Source organism: Micropterus salmoides, unplaced genomic scaffold (assembly GCF_014851395.1).
Source record: "Micropterus salmoides isolate LMB-PRFRI ecotype aquatic unplaced genomic scaffold, ASM1485139v1 Ms_hic_scaffold_5, whole genome shotgun sequence".
In the NCBI taxonomy this organism is placed as follows: domain Eukaryota; kingdom Metazoa; phylum Chordata; class Actinopteri; order Centrarchiformes; family Centrarchidae; genus Micropterus; species Micropterus salmoides.
The window spans coordinates 29,229,992-29,248,996 of record NW_024044237.1 but is presented as its reverse complement, the minus strand read 5'-3'; the positions used below and the strand labels follow the sequence as shown (position 1 = coordinate 29,248,996).

At 38.4% G+C, this 19,005-nt stretch overlaps 1 protein-coding gene across 1 annotated transcript in view; it reads right to left on the bottom strand.

Moving 5' to 3' along the window:
* The window catches only part of etfdh (electron transfer flavoprotein dehydrogenase), a 26,269-nt gene extending 7,264 nt beyond the window's left edge, over positions 1-19,005 (bottom strand). The window contains exons 1-9 of the mRNA XM_038698835.1: positions 18,817-19,005; positions 17,903-18,061; positions 14,141-14,370; positions 13,001-13,082; positions 12,216-12,334; positions 9,407-9,484; positions 8,730-8,876; positions 7,166-7,306; positions 2,324-2,467 (exon numbers count right to left, since the gene is read on the bottom strand). Coding sequence (XP_038554763.1) covers positions 2,324-2,467; positions 7,166-7,306; positions 8,730-8,876; positions 9,407-9,484; positions 12,216-12,334; positions 13,001-13,082; positions 14,141-14,370; positions 17,903-18,061; positions 18,817-18,847 — 1,131 coding nt within the window. The 5' untranslated portion in view covers positions 18,848-19,005. The remainder of the gene's footprint in view (positions 1-2,323; positions 2,468-7,165; positions 7,307-8,729; positions 8,877-9,406; positions 9,485-12,215; positions 12,335-13,000; positions 13,083-14,140; positions 14,371-17,902; positions 18,062-18,816) is intronic.

Here is a 19,005-nt window from a genome sequence, read left to right as displayed (position 1 = left end):
TCAATGTGAATGAGCAGCGTGTGCTTTTTTTAAATATTTATGTTATTTACAAACACATATTCACATAATACAATTATTTTGTAACAGTGAATACATTATTGTTAAACCAATGAAACTCGTCAGAGGTGTCTTATGTTGCAACAACATCTCGTTACAATAACTTGCTTTCACTTTTAATGTACCATGATGAAACATTTTCAAGTGGCAATGTATCTTTTCCTTCATCTATTTTCTTGTCACTTTTAAAAATAATGGCACTTCATCAGTGTAACGTAAAATCTATTCAGTTTTAAGTGTTCTATATTGCCTGGCTGTGATTGCGTCATTAGTGGAGAACATATCTAATTTAATCGTATTTGTAATCATATTCTAATCTATGACTAATCAGAATGAGATTGCATATCTGACAGATCAAACAATGTTCTCCATCTTTGTGTTACATTTTTTTATATTATTAAAATACATTAATAACTGGGTGAGGAAGCAGAAGAAACAAACACACATTAGAGCAATCAAACTAAACACTTAGAAGGCTCACGGATGCATTTGATGTAACAATAAATAGACAAAACAAACTAACGTATCAATAGTAGTGAAAACCTTCCATAAACTGTTATTCAGCTTATACAACATTGATTTATTTGTTGTGTAAATTAGATTCTCAGTTTAGAATTTTACTGATGGTTTTAATTAAACATGACAGCAGGAATACATTTTACAACAATCTCTGTAGGGAAACTGGCTAGTTTAATGGAGTCTTGTGATTTCCCCAGAAATGCACTCGCACTCATCTTTTGACATTTAGATTAGGTCAGTACTTTGTTTACAGGGATCCTACAAATTATTTCATTTAAAAATTCCACTTTTCTAGTTTCCAGTAATCCTTATGGGCAATTGCGCCCTGTCAAATTATGTCCTCTAAAGTGCTTTTTTGCCACTGACAAGCTCAGACTATTATTAATGTGCGTCTGACAACATTGTGGAAAGGATCCCTACAGACACACTTTTTTTTTTTTTAAACAGTAAGATCCTTTTTGTTTAACCAGAAACAGTCACTATATCGCTCTGTTCAAAACCGCCAGACTCCAAGTGGTTTTTCAAAAAATAAAAAATAAAAAAGGTCTATATCTGTAGGGATACTTTCCATAATATTGTCTAACAATCTGAGCTTGTCAGTGGCAAAAACAAGCAATTTGGTGGATGGACTTTGATGGGGCGCAGTTGCCCGCAAGGATTACTTTGCAGCATGCTCACTCAATACTGGAGTAATTTTAATAAATTTTGTCCCAATTTGTCACACAAACACAAACCTTTCAAACAAACATGGGAAAAATACCAAAGGTACCCTTTTCACATGTATGTTACATTCTGATTATGTATGCCAATATTTTGCCAATTAAGTGCCAGAAGATTGTAGCTAGGTACTGTAGCCACACAAGTAAAGTTTATGGCTGTTGAATTCACTCCCACACAGAGTTGGACAGCGTTCCACTGTCAAACATCTCTAGCCAAAGATGAAGTAAAATAACTGGTGCAACCTATACTCTTATTATTTTACCTTAACATATTTAATAAATAATAATAATATTATTAGGGGTCCAAGCCCGAGTGGGGCTGGGAACTCGCGAATACAAGGCATTGCGGTTCCATTGCGGTAAGCTAATAAATGTTTGCAAAAAATGCTAAAAACAGGATGTGATTGGTGTCAATTGGCCTCTAGGTGGTGCTATTAATCGTATATGAAATAACACTTCCATTGACATACATTCATTTTATATCTCCGTAACTGCAAGTTCCTTTAACTTCAAACTCTGGTCGTTTGAGCCGCCCAGGTCAACTCAGCCTTCGTGGGGCAAGGGCTAGGACCCGGCTTTGTTCCCCTGTCTGTGCAGCCTTGTTTATTTACTGTGTCCAAGGAAGCGACAATGAATGCAGCCAGACAAGGTATGGTTTCCTGATGCAGCAAAAACTTTACTGATGACTACATCACTGCATAACTCATAAAATGTTCAGACAAGCTTAATATTTGGTTATTTGTGATGCAATCCAAAGATATTGATTCTCTCTTTTTTTTTCTCCCACATTTATCCAGACCTGGAAATTACTCAAATCAAATTCCGCACTTTTCCACTCTGCGTAGGAACCTAGTGTTTAATATGATGTAGCAAATAGAGAGTGACATGGGAGTGGTTTCTTTTTTCCCCCTGTCCCATCCCAGTCCCATGATGAATAGTGAATCTGACTCCTAACAAGTTTGATAAACAAGTTTTATGCTAAACAAGTATCCTTATTGATCATGAAAACATGTAATGTAGACATATACCTGTAATCCTCCCTCATTCAGTGCTCTGGCTCCATATGCAATCCTGTGGCCGCCCTCTAGTGTGGGAGCTATAAAGGGATGATGTTTCCAGCGCTGGAACTCCTTGAAGGGGCTCAGGTAAGGGTTGGTGTAGTCTAGACCAATCTGAAGTGGGAAAAAGATTGCAGGTTTAAATATAAGTAAGTATCACAAACCTAGTAGACATATACAAAGTGGAAAGACTAGGTTGTTTTATTATTTTCTACAGCTACTCTGGCTTAGAAACTACTTCAAATCAAATATGTTACCTCAATCTACACAATCTTAAAACTTAAAAATAAAGAATTAGGTATTTCATTTATTTAGACTCTCGGTATTGACACTAATCAAGATTCTATCATCTTTGATGTCTGTAGACATCAAGACAGCAAATTAAAATTAAATGACATCATTTAGAGAGACATTAACCTGTCTTCATATAGCTACCAAAATTCACAGTGCAAATCAGAGAAAACACAAGAACCGATGCCTCTGAGAACTTTGGATCCACCAAGTCTCTTCTGAGTTTGATGTCTGGCCAAATTCATTGACCGGACAACTAAGGCCCTTTTCAGGAAGGTGAAAGCTGCCAGGATGATAGTGGCTCCATGAGGTGTCACTTAATGACTCTGAATGGATTAGTCTAATGACACAAAAAATGTGTTTGGCCTGATTGCAAAGTTAAGTGTCTGGAAAAACCTCATACTGTTCATCACCTGGCTAATATATAATAATAATAATAATATAATAATCTTTATTTGTAGAGCACTTTTCAAAAACAAGTTACAAAGTGCTTTAACAAGTATATAGACAATAATACCCAAAAGACAATAATACAAAAACAATACAAGATAAAAGCAAGAAAACATTGAAAAGACTAAAATACACTTTTAAGATAAATATAAAATAAGTAATATCGAATAAAATAAACAGCGATAAAATAAAGTCAAAAAAGATCAGGAAAGGCTCTCCTATAAAAGTATGTTTTAAGAAGGGACTTAAAAGAGTTCACTGACTCAGCCGACCTGATTTCCTCGGGCAGGCTGTTCCAGAGCCTCGGGGCCCTGACAGCGAACGCTTTGTCCCCTTTAGTTTTCAGTCGAGACTCTGGAACAGACAACAGACCTCTGCCCGAGGATCTCAAGGTACGTGCTGATGTGTATGGGCCAGAAATATAACAAGGCGAGATGCCATGAAGAGCTTTAAAAGTGATCAATAAAACTCAAAAAGTCAATTCTAAAACATACTGGGAGCCAGTATAATGAAGCTAAAATAGGGGTGATGTGGTCATATTTCTTTGTTCTGGTTAAAAGCCTGGCAGCTGAGTTCTGGACAGTCTGGAGTCGATCAGTAGATTTTTGGGTTAAACAAGTGAAAAGGCTGTTGCAATAATCCAGGCGTGATGAGATGAAGGCGTGTAAAATGGTCTCGTGTCCTTAAAAGTTAACATCGAACTTTTAAGAACATCAAATTTTTGCTATATTTCTAAGTTGATAAAAACATGATTGAACTTGAGCTTTGTGGTGTGCTGCTCAAAATTTAAATTACTATCAAACCAAACACCAAGGTTCTTTGCAACAGGCTTAATGTGATTTACTAGGGAACCCGATGACCAGGATTTCTGTTTTGTCTGAGTTCAGCTGGAGGAAATTATTTGACATCCAATTTTTAACGTCATAAAGGCAGTTAAGTGAACTCAGTACTCCAGGGTTTGTGGATCTGACGGGCAAGTACATTTGTGTGTCATCAGCATAAATATGAAAAGAAATACCATATTTATGGATAATATGTCCAAGGGGAAGCAGATACAAGGAAAACAAAATGGGTCCTAAGACCGACCCCTGAGGCACACCATATTTAACTGGACAGAACGAAGAGACATAGTTGTTTACAGACACGCAAAACTTCCTATTTGACAGGTAGGATGAAAACCATTCTAGGGCAGTACCAGAGATCCCCACCCAGTGCCTCAGTCTGTCTAACATGATGTTGTGATCAATGGTGTAAAAAGCACCGCTAAGGTCCAGGAGTACCAGGACTGAGCACATGCCATCATCAGCAGACATTAAAAAGGTCATTGGTGACTTTAAGCAGGGCAGTCTGAGTGCTGTGGTACTTCTTGAAACCACTTTTCAAATAATTTGTTATTTTCCAGCACAGTGAGCAGCTGTTTGGACACAATTCTTTCTAGAATCTTTGCAATAAAAGGCAGTTTTGAAATTGGTCTAACATTTTGTGGGAGGGAGGGATCTAAACCAGGTTTCTTTAAAAGTGGGTTCAGGCAAGCCGTTTTAAAATAATCAGGGACACAACCAGTAGATAGGGAGCTGTTGGGGCCCAACAGAATCCATTACTTTCAGTAGAAACTTTGTAGTTATTACATCAATATCAATAATATATGTTTGGTAAAATAGTGGTAGCAGCATTGCATTATGGGGATGCTTTTAAGTGGCAGGAATTGGGAGAATGGTCAGGATAGAACTTAGCACTTAGCACATAGCACTTCCCTTCCAGTGGACCACCCCAGGACCTTATTTCAGAAAAAATATGTACAGTAATCTATGGCAAGAGGCAACAACTGTTTTCAACCCATTCAAATTGTACCCCGAATTACACATATGTCTGTCAACTTAAAATATAATCATGCAAGTCAAGAAAGTCACAGTTTGGCGTAGAACTGTGGAAGTATAAGACTTTGAAAATACCTAATTACAAAGAACATAAACCTAAAGTTGCGTATGTGACTTCCTAACTTTTTTTCCTCAATGACTGAAGCTAAAGTCAAAAAATGTACACGAGTAGATGATGTGATGAAAAGACCAACAGTTGTTGGATTTAACACATCAGGTGAGATATGTGGAACATAGCTAAGTTACCTAGCTAGTAGCAACCACGCAATGACTGTTTGCTAGAATTACAGCGCTAACATGCTGGTGGCATATATTGTGCGAGACGAGCGATGAGTTCATTGAGCGGTTTCACACAAAAACTAAAAGAAAACTGTGACTTTCTTGACTTAAATTATCTTTTAAATTGACAAACATCATGTGTGTAGTTTAGGGAACAAAACATTAGTTGTCTCTCGCCACTGACTCCTGTAAATTCTTTTCCAAAATAAAGTCCCATGGGGTGGAAGTGGAAGTGATGGACTTCATAGGTTTTTGATTGATTTATTAGCATAACAAATCAAGTACATAATCAGGACAAAGCTGGAGTAGTTTTTAAGTCAAATCTCTGAATGCTATTCAGTGATAAAATTGCAGAATTGAAGTTAATTAATGATCAGTGGAAAAAACATTTCACCAATGTTCCCCCATCCAGTCTGACAGTGCTCCGGACTAGGGTTGGTCCAATTGGCGATTGGATCACCTATCGCTGATTGAAGGGATGATCAGAGATTTTCACATTGAAACTGAGCTGTGTGTTTAATGGAAAACTAATGCATTGAATTTAACTCTGACAGTGTTGTGTTAAGAAAATAGACTAACTTCTCAATGTCGGAGAGGGATATGTTAACGTTAGAATACAGCTGGGTTGACACGCTGTACATAGCTGCTATCGATGGTACCCTCCTCCTCCCTGCTGTGTGTGTGGCACCTTTGTACACTGTACTGTGCATTTACAGATGTTTCTGGTGGTTTCCCTTAAAGCTAATAAGCCTGTTTCTTCCACGCTGGCATTTCACTGACTTGCTGCAACGTAACACCGGCCACTGGCAATCAGATCGCCAATTGGTGATCTCAAGTAGCCATGATCAGAAAATAGATACGATTGCCAAACCCTACTCCAGAGGATCTGGAAAAAATGGGAGCAACTGTCCCAGTCCACGTGTGCAGAATGGCAGTAGGAAGATTTAAAGCTGTAATCACTGTCAGTGATGCTTCCTTATTTATGATAGGGGTATTCAATTAGAATTCAAAGAGGTCCAGTTAGAGAAGATTTCCCAAAGCAAAAGTCCGGAATCAAAACAACTAACTTGAGTTATCATTCAGTACCATAATGCGTAGTTGTATCAACATGTGTTTTTAGTCAACAACGGACTGTCCGTTTTCACATCCAACTGGAGGGATAATAAATAATAACTACTCTAATAATAAATTCTAAATTTAAGTAAACTAAAATAAAATGCCTAATTTTTAGAAAAAATTTAATAAAAAGTGTAGCTTGAAGTGATGAAGTGTAGTCTTAACCAATTTTATAATAAACACTCACACACAGTGAGAAACATAAGCTCTAGTTTGTCCTGCTATAGATATTCTGGTTCTGAACTGTCCGTGGGAGCAATTTACATGTAAGAATCTGTACATTCTTGATTAAAAGCCATGTGAAATCTCTTTTCCCTTTCGTCTCCTCAATTCGTCTGTGTTTACAAAATGTCTCATGAATCTGTAAGCCTGTAAGTTTCCTGGGCTGCTAAACCAGTACAGTAAATGCTAGAAAAGCTGCGCTGGTTAAAAAAAAAGAAATGCTCCCTCATGAAGTCTCAATAATAAATCGGCTATAGGTCGGCAGTCCAGAGCGGATGCCTATTAGTGACCACTGATTTATGAGATGTCTTTTCTTTCAAACATCAGGCTTTTGTCTTTGTTATTGAGGGGTATTATGAAGAGACTGATACAATGTGTATATGTATATATATATGTAACCTATTTTAAATTAAATCATTTAAACTAAATACCATAATAACATAAAACTACTATACACTAATAATGTAAAATTGCCCAAGGGTTAACTATTTATTCAGAAGAATTATCCTGTGGTTATTTACCACCTAGATGACATTTAGCTGTCACATATGTTGATCTTTGCATAAAAGCAACTCACCACAAAGCCCAAAGCAACTAGTGGCTCTCCTTCATTCAGGTGATAAAGGAAGGATCCTCCATATGTGTTCCTGTTCAGGGGCCAGCCCACAGAATGCTCCACTCTGCCCGGCCTCCACTTCTTCTCATCAATCGTCCACAACTGAAAAAGCGAACGAGCAGAGGTTGCCTTTAAATTGATCCATTCATAGAGCAAGTTGTTGCATTTCTGTTTTCTACTGTGATTGGAGTTACATCCAGATTGTGTATACATAGTTGAATCCCCAGAGTTTACGCTAGAGGTTATTTTATGGCATATATGAAATCTACAAAAAACTTTCAATGTGTGATGCATGTTTTATTTTTCCATTATTTTTGTATATTGACTTGTTTATGTTTTGCTTAGGTTTTATTTATTGATTATTTACTGATTATAAAGCAATGTGCAATGCGTTTTTTTTTTACATGTATATCAACTTTTAATTATAAAACATTGTGTGATGCGTAATTTATTTTTATTTTATTTATTTTTATTGACAGGTTTTATGCATCATCAATATTCTTGGTTGTACACTACGGTGTGGCACTCATTTTTATTCGATTTGTCTATGTTTTACATTGACTGCTGTAAAGCTATATAGAACTACCACCAGACAAATGTTTAAAATAACCAGCTTAATCACTGAACTCAAACTGCCTATATTTGGGACAGACATCTATATGACACAGGTCTTTAATTAATTTTATGTAAAACTTTGTTTAGCATACTATCCATGTGGTTATTTAAACCACTATGAATATTACTTCTATAAAAATTAGGCTACTGAATAATACTAACATATTTATTACAAATAATTAATTTGATCTAGCTCATACTAGTGAAGCGTCTCTACCAGGCTTCAGTAAACGTTCAGTTCGACAACAGCGCTCTCAGATGGGCTAGATGCTCAAGGTGGCAGCTTACTACTGTTATGGTTGTGTATTGTGTTGGCTGCTGCAGAGAAAATAAAGTTCCTGTTTACAGTATGAACACCACAACAACATCTCTCTACCATCCTTCATCAGTAGCATAGTCAGGACAGCTAATCACCAGCTCCTTATTTTACTTCTCTTCTCGTGATGTTCCAAGAATGGTTAAATAGTTCCCAGTGACTATCGAATAGTATATTTGCTTGAAATGCCCATCCCTACTGTGTTTCTGACTCTGGAGCTCTCAGCTCTGGTGTTAACAGAAAATGCATATAGACTCCTTCCTTTATAATTTAATGTCAGTTTATTTGCGGAAAAGTTGAAGTCATCCAGCCCCTTTATTTATTTGGCATATTTCCATCCGGACATTTTGGCCGTTGATATTTTCATCTGCAGGACAACTAAACGTGACACAGTCAAAAAACTGGCTTAGACCAGCTAATGTTAACCCTGTCCCCAGTGTAGAAATAACTTTACAGTCTACTCAAGATGAACTTCACTCATTAGGATTAATCAAACCAGATTAAGGGGGAAACCAAATTTAAAACACAGTAGACTGACCAATACTCTCTCCAGCATTAGCTTACTATGAGCATTGTATGGTACATGTTATTTACCTCCTTCAGGCCAATGGCGTAGGTCTGGGGTTCACAGTTCTCACGCAGGTTGAACTGTTTGTAAAGCTGCTTGGCTAAGTGGCCATGACAGCCTTCTCCAAACAACGTAACTTTAGCATGGAGCTCCATTCCTCTCTCAAAAACATCCTGAAGCAGGACACACAAATGAGAAGCAACTGAATATAATAGAAATAATATCTGGTTGGTAGGTAACAATAATGGAATTGCTTTTTATGAAGAGGACAGCAACAACAAATCCTGCCTTCTTAGACCCAAAGGAGAAGAAAATAATTTTCTAAATGGCAATAGTAATGTACTGTATGATATAATCACAAAATGACATAATATTGCCCTAATATAATATATGAATGTTACATTTACAACATACTCTATTATCCACTAGATTGTTATGACTAATCAATAGTTTTTTCAAGGACAGTGCACATTTAAGATACTCTTTTCTTTATGAAGCAACACACAAACTACAAAAATCTATTTGAAGGAGGTCAGTCAATGAAATGCTTGATGTCTCAAAATAGGTGCTGTTGGTTTGTTTGACCTACATATCCTGTCAAGGGCCTGACGTATCCAGGCTATTCATGGTTATATTGTAAAGAATGGTCTTTATTTGTGATTTGCAGCAGTATTATTCAATAAAATGTTTTACTGCACAATACCTTTGGCGAGCCATCCTTGGCTATGCCTACATCATTGGTGGCAATTCCTTTGACACTCCCATCTTCATGAAATAAAACCTTGAAAAAAGTAATATGGATAAAGATTAACACTTGGAGTTGAGAGAGCACAGTAAACATGATGAATTAAAACTACCGAATAAGCCCAAAGAGGGACTGTACTTCTGATCACTGATTATATAAGCAGTTTCCCTTATTTGCGTTCAGGAGCGCCAAAATTTCCCACAATCATTATTATATCAGTGCACTACTTATTTTCACTCACACTATGTGCAAGCGACTGGCGACCTGCCCAGGGTGTACCCCACCTTGCGCCCGATGTCAGCTGGGATTGGCTCCAGCCCCCCCCCGCGACCCTGTACGCCGGATGAGCGGTTGACGATGGATGGATGGATGGATGGATGGATGGATGGACTATGTGCAAGCGCAGTAACACTCGTCGCTTGGCTCGCTTCCTCTCCTCATTCTTCAAAGGACATCTAGGCTACGTGACAGGTGCTGTTATAAGAGCGACGTAACTCCGATTCGGAGGGGGGGGGTAGCGAGTGTTTGATTGTCCGAGTGGAATAAAGTGATGTTGAACGCGAGCGGAGGGAAATATTCTGGCAATAAATTGACTGTTGGTTACGGTGTGTTAGCTTTTCAAGACCATGAAAAGTCTGTTTCCCACCTGCTGGAAAAGTGAAGCCTGTATGTGCTAGCTAACATCCCCCCCTCCCCTCAGACTGCGCAGCTGAGCAGGAAAGCTTCTACAGTAGGCTGTGTCTTTTGGCTGCTATGTAACTTCAACATTAGCTCAATTTATAGAAATTAACTGGTAGCTGTATTTTATTACTACCTAGGCTACTTGTCTAATGTTAAGAACATCAGGTACAAACTTAGACTAACCTGGTGTAGCCTACAACTCTGTCCTGTACAGACAGGTACATCTTAAATTATTTTTCAGGTTTCATATGAGTTTAAAAAAGTGGTTGTTAGGATAAGAAAGGACAGTGGTGACTGGAGGAGCTTTTAAGCTAATTAGGAGACGTTTCTTCTTGAATTTTAATGTGTACATAAAATGCAGCTCAGAAGGGAGGTGGTTTCTCATGTTGCCCATTTTTTTTTATTAATGTCTACAGATAAATGTCAAAAACTGTAAAATAAAGACACAAAAGGCAAACCTGAACAATCGTCATATTGACAGGGTTTTCAGCGGTGATGCCCAAAACATGTTGTGCCATTAATGTAAAATCACTGTGGAGAGCATCATAACCAACCAAATTACTTTCCCCAAATCTAAAGGTTGTAGTTCCTCCCCAGAAGACCGATCTTTGGGTGTTGTTATTTGTTCAGAGATATGGTGAACATAATGGCCCCATATGATGTGAAATTACATATTTTTCATTGGAAAACATAACATTTTATTGGGGGAGGACCCCCAAACCCCACCACCCCGCTGACTACCACGACCACCACCAAACCATTCATCTAAAGCTCACATAAAAATAGGGGCAAACACTGAAATTTTAAAGAGGTGGTATTATGCTTTTAGGCCTTTTCCCTCTCCTTAATTGAGTTACATACCTTTATTCACATGCAATAGGTTTGCAAAGTGAAAAAGCCCAAAGTCCAGCCCAAAGGGAGTTCCCATCTCCCACAGAAAACACTGCTCTGAACTGCCTGAAAACAGCTCGTTTGTAGTCCAGTCGTTTCCCTTTCATCCTTGTGTCGACACAGGGATGAAAGAAAAAGCAAGCAGCCAGTCCGACACACTCTCAAAAACACCGGTGGAAAAACACTGGGCTGGAGCACACACCTCCTCTCCCTTCCAAACACTAGCTACCCTCCAGGCAGTTGTTACTGTGATGTAGAGACAGAGCTCAGCTCACAGATTAATAACTCACCACTCTTCTCTGCTTCTGATTGGCTAGTAGTCCGTCCTTAACTAGGAACTGGCATGTGCAACTTCCAACAAAGATCATTTAGAGACAAGATGTATCACTCCATAGCTAAAACAAAGCGATGTTCTGCAGCAATGTGCAGTATGAAAATAAAAATTTTTTTTTTTGAAAATTAAACCATGTAAACATGTACTGGTACATAATACCACCTCTTTAAGCTATTCTAATATATTACTATATTCTTTTTGCAACCTATACTATATTACTATGGTCTCTTTGGGCAATTGTTAACTGTATTTTTAGACAAGGTAAGAGGAAAAAATGGTTTAAACCTGGGGTAGGCAATCCTTTAGAATGAGCAAAAGATTTTGAAAGTATCCAACTGAAAAAATCCCATCCCCATCCCCTAAGACCTCTCTCCCATGCACAATGAGTGCACAGGCAGAGTGCACAGAAGCTTTTAAGCAAAGCAAGTTCTCAGACCCATGGTGTGAGCACTTGTAGTAGGTTTTCAAAGTTTTTAAGTCTGATCTTTATTATAGCACCTAAAAATCAGGCTTTGTAAAAATCAGACCAGTGGCATGTGAGATACTGTGTTTCATGGACAAATCATCTACACAGCCAGTAAATGGAGCTGCAATAATTAATCAAAATTCTCTGATTCCAGCTTGTTAAATGTGAATATTATCTGGTTTCTTTACTGCTCTATGACAGTAAACTGTCAAAACAAGACATTTAAGGACATCCTCTTGGGCTTTGGGAAACACTGATTAATCGACCATGAAAATAATCAATTGTCCTACACAGCTATAGTACATTTTGAGAAAAACAATGGAAAAAAACCTGTGTAAGACATTTGTATTGCGTGCAAATGTCTTTAAGTACATCAAAGAAATTTAAGGTCTCACCTCAGCTGCAGCATATCCTGGATAAAGCTCCACTCCAAGCTCCTCAGCCTGCTCCCCCAGCCAGCGCACAAAGTTCCCCAGTCTCACTATGTAGTTACCATGGTTAACCATGGGGAGACCTAGAGACAGCGGGAAAAATCATGCGCATATAAAATCAGCACTGCTGAGTTTCCAGTGTTTTATTAAGTTTTAACAAGCTGGCCTATGTGTTTGACAGACCATCTGTCAACTCAACTGGATGAACAAACCAAAATACCAGTATGATAAGTCATTTTCCCACCTTTTTGTTAAGGTACTTGGGTCACATAAAAATTAACCTCAGTAATTATATCACAATATATGATAAAAACACATCTTACCCTTTTTCTGTATACAACGGTCCTGCCTTATAAAAAAAACATGATACCTATACATGTTGCAAATTGTGTTTCTAAATTGATTATAATTCAAACATTCAAACAATTTGCCTTATAGCAAGTTTCCTCCATTTAAAATATTAGTTGTGTGGCAACCCCTGTGATTCAGACTCTGCCTCTGAAAAATGTTGCATCAGTATACATTATGTCTGCACACTCGACACACCACTTGACGCGTGCATCCTTTCCGTTTTAAATCCTCTATACTCGACTATTGCCTCTTTCCACTCAGACTGACTATGGTAATATCAATATAACACCCTCTCTGTGGGGCACAACCTGTTAAAGCCTTGTCATTTCAAGTGTGGATTAGAAAGAGAGAAAGCACTACACCATTTTTTTTTCAAATAGAATAAAACAGGCTTTTACCTGGTAAAATGGGGATAGGGATTCTGTGTTTCTCTGTTAAAATGCTAAACACATCTTCAGTCACTGGAGTGTTCAGGGGTGCCTGTGGTAAAAGCACAATGTGTGTTATTGAGAGTTTGACTTCATCGTGATTTGTGTGTTTATATAATTTTTTTATAGTGAAATAACACTTTTTAGATGTACATTTTCAAACATTAACAAAAATGTATGCATATTCATACGTGTACAAGTGTAGGCAAATGTGGATTAATAAACTCTACTGACATTTTGAAATGTGTATTTCTCAACTTAACAAAGTTAAACAATAAAAAATATTTATAACAATAACTAGTAAAACAGAACAAGAGGAGCGTGTTGCTCTATGGAGGAGGCAGCTAGAAGCAGCAAATATTGGCACACTGGCACCGGCTCAATATACACCTGTCTACTGCAGAGTCTTTATCCACAACCTGGAGGAGGAACTGCACAAGAGTGTATTAAATAAAGAGTGTAATGTTTAGTTACTAGTATACTGTTAGTATAACAATAATATAATAAATACTACATATTTTATAATTTCATATAGCCCTAATAGTATACCTTTTTACCACTAGTTGAATATTAAATCCAGTTACAGCTGTTTCATTTCTGTGGGGGGGGGTTTATTCATTAAATCCTTGTGCAAGCAAAAGGTTCTACATTGGTCTCCAATTTGTTAATGCTAAGTACTAACTTGTCAATCAATCATATTGTTCAACATTTAATGATTTGCTGTAGCACGTCAAACTTTTTTAACGTCCTGCCCATCCAGCCGATGATTAATCGGTTTAAGAAAAGTGTGATAAGCACGTTGACTCAACAAAAGGCACAGATACAGCTAACGTTAAGCCACCGAGCCAAAGCCAAACATTCCTTATCTTCTCCCAGTTGTCTCACCGCTTCAGCTGCTGACGACATCTCTGTCTCTGTCACAGAGCGACCGGAGCACCGGCATTTCTCCCAGTGCTCTGGTGGCGAGTCCGACTACGTTTTGAACATAATATATTACCCAACATTCAACCACAACATAGAGCACCTATTGAACTGTTCCCTATGGTATAACGGAAGGGTATCTTTGTACATACACCAAACTGACAAAGAAATGTTGAATAAGACACGCACCCCTCGCTCCTTCCAATCGGGAAAGAGTTCGTAGAGAGCACTGGGCTCGAGACAGGCTCCTGACAGGGTGTGTGCCCCAATCTGAGAAGCCTTTTCCACAAGGCACACTCGTAGCTCCTTCTCATGTTCAATGGCAAGCTGCTTCAGGCGAATGGCTGCTGAAAGACCGGCAGGGCCCCCACCTACTATCACCACATCTGCCTCATCTGCAAACCTCTCCATTTCGACCCCTAGAAAAGGACCACAAGAAGGAAATAGTGAGGAACAAGTTCAGTCTGCAGTATCTTATAGAGGATAACCACATCCCTGTGTCATACACTTAGCAAAGCCTTGCACTACAACGGACAGGATTAGGCAGGGTTCTACTTGCAGTGTAACCATCCAAACTAATTACAAACTATCTGGGTTTTTTAAGCAATTCTATAAGTCTGATAAGATGTCACAAGACAAAAAGACTCATGGATTGAATTTCTGTTTGGGCGGAATACATTTTTCATACCTTTATTATAGGACTATGCAATATGACAAAAAAAACACATCCCGATATAGGTCATTTCATATCTTACTAACGATACATATCCCGATATAGAACATTTTTTGTAAATTCAATGAAATACCAATTGCAACTGGAACTTGGGATATTTCTCTTATTATAAAGGTGGGGTAACTTAAGTGATTCTGAAGAAATCCAACACCATGACAAACATCATGATAAAGTGAACAACAACACAGCAATTAATTTAAGTAATGTTAGGTAGGTTGTGGGTTTACAAACTGATGCTACTTGCTGCTACAAAGCTAACATGACAGGACAAGATGGCTCCAGAGAAGCACAGCGGCTCCAGACTGCGACCTCACAACTCTCCTGCTACCACAGCTCACAGCACAACAGCAGCATGTCTGGGGGAACTTTAAAGTAAACTGTTTGTCCGATGTGCAAGTCATTTAACTTTACCTGAATGACACACACATCATGGCTGGCACTGCTGGATAGTGTTGTGTGGCGCGTCCATTATTTTTAATGCAAATTTCTTCCCTGCAATACCGGCAGGTGTGGAAGAATGGACAGCGGTGAAGTTCGTTTCAAGTTGGATATTAGTTTTACGTTGGACATTCACAGACTGTATTTAAGAAGTTGACGTAGTCATCGTGGCGTCACCCGTTGGTTTGTGGACTGCCGTTTTGAAGCCTCGAGTTTGGCCGAGAGGGCACCGCCATGTTGAGTTTTTGCAACCAGCGGCACAGGATGTGACCATATTTGGACGAGACGGTGGCGCTAGCGGCTGTGTGTGCAGCTAGCTAGCTTGCTTAGCTAGGTGCATCTGTAATTCACGTTAACTGTCATTTAAACAGGTCTGTCCATTTTGTCTAGCGAACAACAGTCTTAAAACTAAATGTATTCACCAGAGAAAGTGAACAGCCAACTCCTAATAAGCTTTTTCAATGGCGGTTAAATTTCCACAGTGTCGTGGGTACGAGTCACTCTAGCCCGATTGACAGGTCGCCATAGTAACGACTTGTCAATCATAGATAATCCTGCCCTTAAGCATACTCTGCTTTAAGGTGTATTTTACTCTAAATGGGACCATAATTTACTAAATGAACATCATGTTGTATTGAAGAAGACCTGAAACTAGCGACTGAGATCATAAACTCATTATGAAAGTGTTTACTGAGGTAATAAATCAGGTGAGAAGTAGGGTCATTTTACCATTATTTCTAATGGAACTGGACTTCTTTTTGCAACCAGAAGAGTCGCCACCTGCTGACTATTCGATAGAATGCAGGATTAAGGGACTCCCGCATTGGATTCACGTCTCAGACTGGAAGCTTCCTGCTTATGGACATTCAATAGATGTCGAATTCCAACTTCAAACTAACTTCACCACGGTGCATAGCGCTGTTGCCTCCCCAAAATATTATGGTAAAGTTTGGAATTTGCGACAACATTATAAATGATAGAGCATAATTGTAAACAATAGACATTTCTCTATCATCAAAGATAGATATCGTCATATCGCAGAGCCCTACCTTCATACTTTCCTTTCACCAGGGTATGACATGGTATATTTGTGTGTTAAAAAAAAAGTAAAGCTGCTTATCATAGAAGTCACTGTAACATGTGTAACATTGTCTAGCCTTCAGTGCTGTGTGTCTAATATGTAATTAGCCTACTTAGATAAGTCTTGCTGGGTTTAATACGTGGCCCATAGAATAATGAATAGACTGAAAGTAAGTGCCTTCTTCTATAGATTCTTGATGGGAGGACTGGATGACACATCAGTGGGCTGAATGCTGACGATGTGCACACATCTTTGTCCGTGTGGGCTAGGGCTGAACGATTTTGGAAAATAATCTAATTGAGATTTTTTTAATCAATACTGCGATTGCGATTTAATATGCGATTAATCTTTAAACTCTTTACCTTCTGTATTATTCAAAATGGACAAGCAGTAAATCGTTAGGTAGAATTATTATTATGAGCAATGGTGGAGAAAATATATCAAATTATAATAATATGAGAAACATAATTTGAGTCATGGCATTAAATAATATGATATAATATCATCAGGTCGGCCTACCTACAGACCACAAGAAAAAGTTCACTAGTGTGTATACTGTAAGTAAGCGCTCCAGACAAAACCTACAGTTCAACCACCAATTAGTGAGTCCTTATCTCAGTTCATCTTTCTGTATCCCAGTAAGCAAACAAAAAATACTCAGTTCATCGCGATAATATTGCTAATGCAATTAATCGTTCAGCCCTAGTGTAGGCTGGCTCAATTTTATAATCTGGACCGAACTCAATTTACTCCCAAACAATGGGGCATTTTTGTTGTTTACTAGTCCTGTAGTATCATCCAACCTGTCGCAGTCGAAAGTGAGCAAGAAGCAGGTGAATGCAGCAGAGAAGAGTAAATGGTGAGCTGGGAAGTTTGGCAGTGAATGTACAGTGTAGGTTACAATTTGTCAGTAAATTTAGGCTGCAGCTTAAGCTTGTGTGTCGTTTACCAACTGCTGGAAAAGTGAAGGGGGTTATCGCTTTGTCACATTGTAGATGATGTCATGCAGTTTCACGCAGCATTGCCCGCCTACGTACACTACAACATATCAGTTTAAAAGGGGAGCATCTGTATTTTTGATGGTATTGAAAATCATACCATCTGGATTTCTAAATCTGTATAACCTGTAAACCTGTATACAGTAATAACGCCCAAGCCTAGTTGAACTGGATCAATCCTGTCCACCCTTCCTGTCACAGCAAATCCACACTGATGTTTAATTTTTCTAAGACATTAAACAAAACACTATAGAACAAAATGCAAAATCTTACAGGAAATCAAAGTAAATTTGTAAAGCATGTTGTGTTTACTTAATACGTCCAGCTGTCAAACATGTCTACGTGGCTTTAGTAAATTTGTTGAAGGTTTACAATAAGTTAAAGCTGCATTGTGAGTCTTATTGTGTAGGGGCAAAAAATAAACAAAATGGATTTATTACCCCTTTACATACAATCAAAATATTCAATCATATGGTTATATGAGGATGAGGTAACTTTTGTTCAGTGTAAACATCTTATCCAAAATATGGACTAAACCAGGATTAGATATGACGCAGATCAAGCTACGAAAAGATCAATCTTTTCAGGATGCCAATGTCTGGCATGCTTGACCTAACTGACCAAAAAAGGGTCTTGAGTGTGAGTAATTATAATAACATAATTTTAACCTCAGAGTAAATTTAAATAATGCTGGCTCTTACCTTCCCATCTTGGATCTTTATCACGAGAATGGATGGTGTAGTGTGTTGTGATGCGGGGTGTTGACACAGAAGAGCACGTCCTTCTGTTTAGTGTTGTGTACAGCTGAGGGGCAGCATGCTCTGTCTGTACTCTCTTCAATGCCCTGATACACCTGTGTGCTGCAAGAGAGAGAACAGCACCCAGTCAAGACCAACTGAAATTGCTGGGCATATGACCGTACTGTGTTGTCACTGTTTTAGTTGAGCCTGATCAGGTTCAAAACAACATTCAATACAATAAAATGACAGCAAATAAAGCCGTACCAATGTAGACAGGTGACAGGATATATCAGGAAGATTTCTGAAAACACCTCAAGAAACAAAAAGATATTTGTGCAGCAAATATAGGAAAAATGCCAAGCAGCTGTCACACTGCTAAGTTGCAGCAGTAGCACCATGCTAGTTACAGTAACATCACAGCTAAGATAGATTTAAAGTCCAACGCTACAAATTAACATCCTTATTACGTAGCAAAACACTTTACGTAACTTCCAAATGTATTACAAGTTAATAACATCATCAGTGTAGATCTAAAAAGCGTAAATTTGATATATAACGTTCAACTGGGACAAGGACACTGTTCTAATGACCTATATTGGTTCAACTTTCACCTACATTAGCTTGATGCTAACATCAGTGAGCTTTCTGGACTGTTTTGGCTAATGCTAATGCTAGCATTTGTAGAAAGTATAAAATAAGTCAGGCATAAAGGGAAAAAAAACTATTCACCACCCTGTATAACTGTGGTTAGCATATAAATCGTGTAGTGACATCAGCCAACACTCTATGTAAACTTTAGCTATTAGCTTTGTGCAGTCCAGCGCTGCAAGCTCGCAATGTGTTTGCTAACTAGCCATTCGCTGACGTGACGTTACCTTTACTTGAATATCTGCTGGCTGGAAACATTATGTGTCAGCTAGTGTCAGCTCACTAGCGAACACCGTGGTTTCTTTTTAAAATCAGCCGATGTGACGCTGTGGTGTCCTCGGTTCACTACCAGTGCAAAGCTTGTTGTGTGTGTGTGACCCGCCCGCTCCGCCGATGTACAATGTTACCTTACGAAA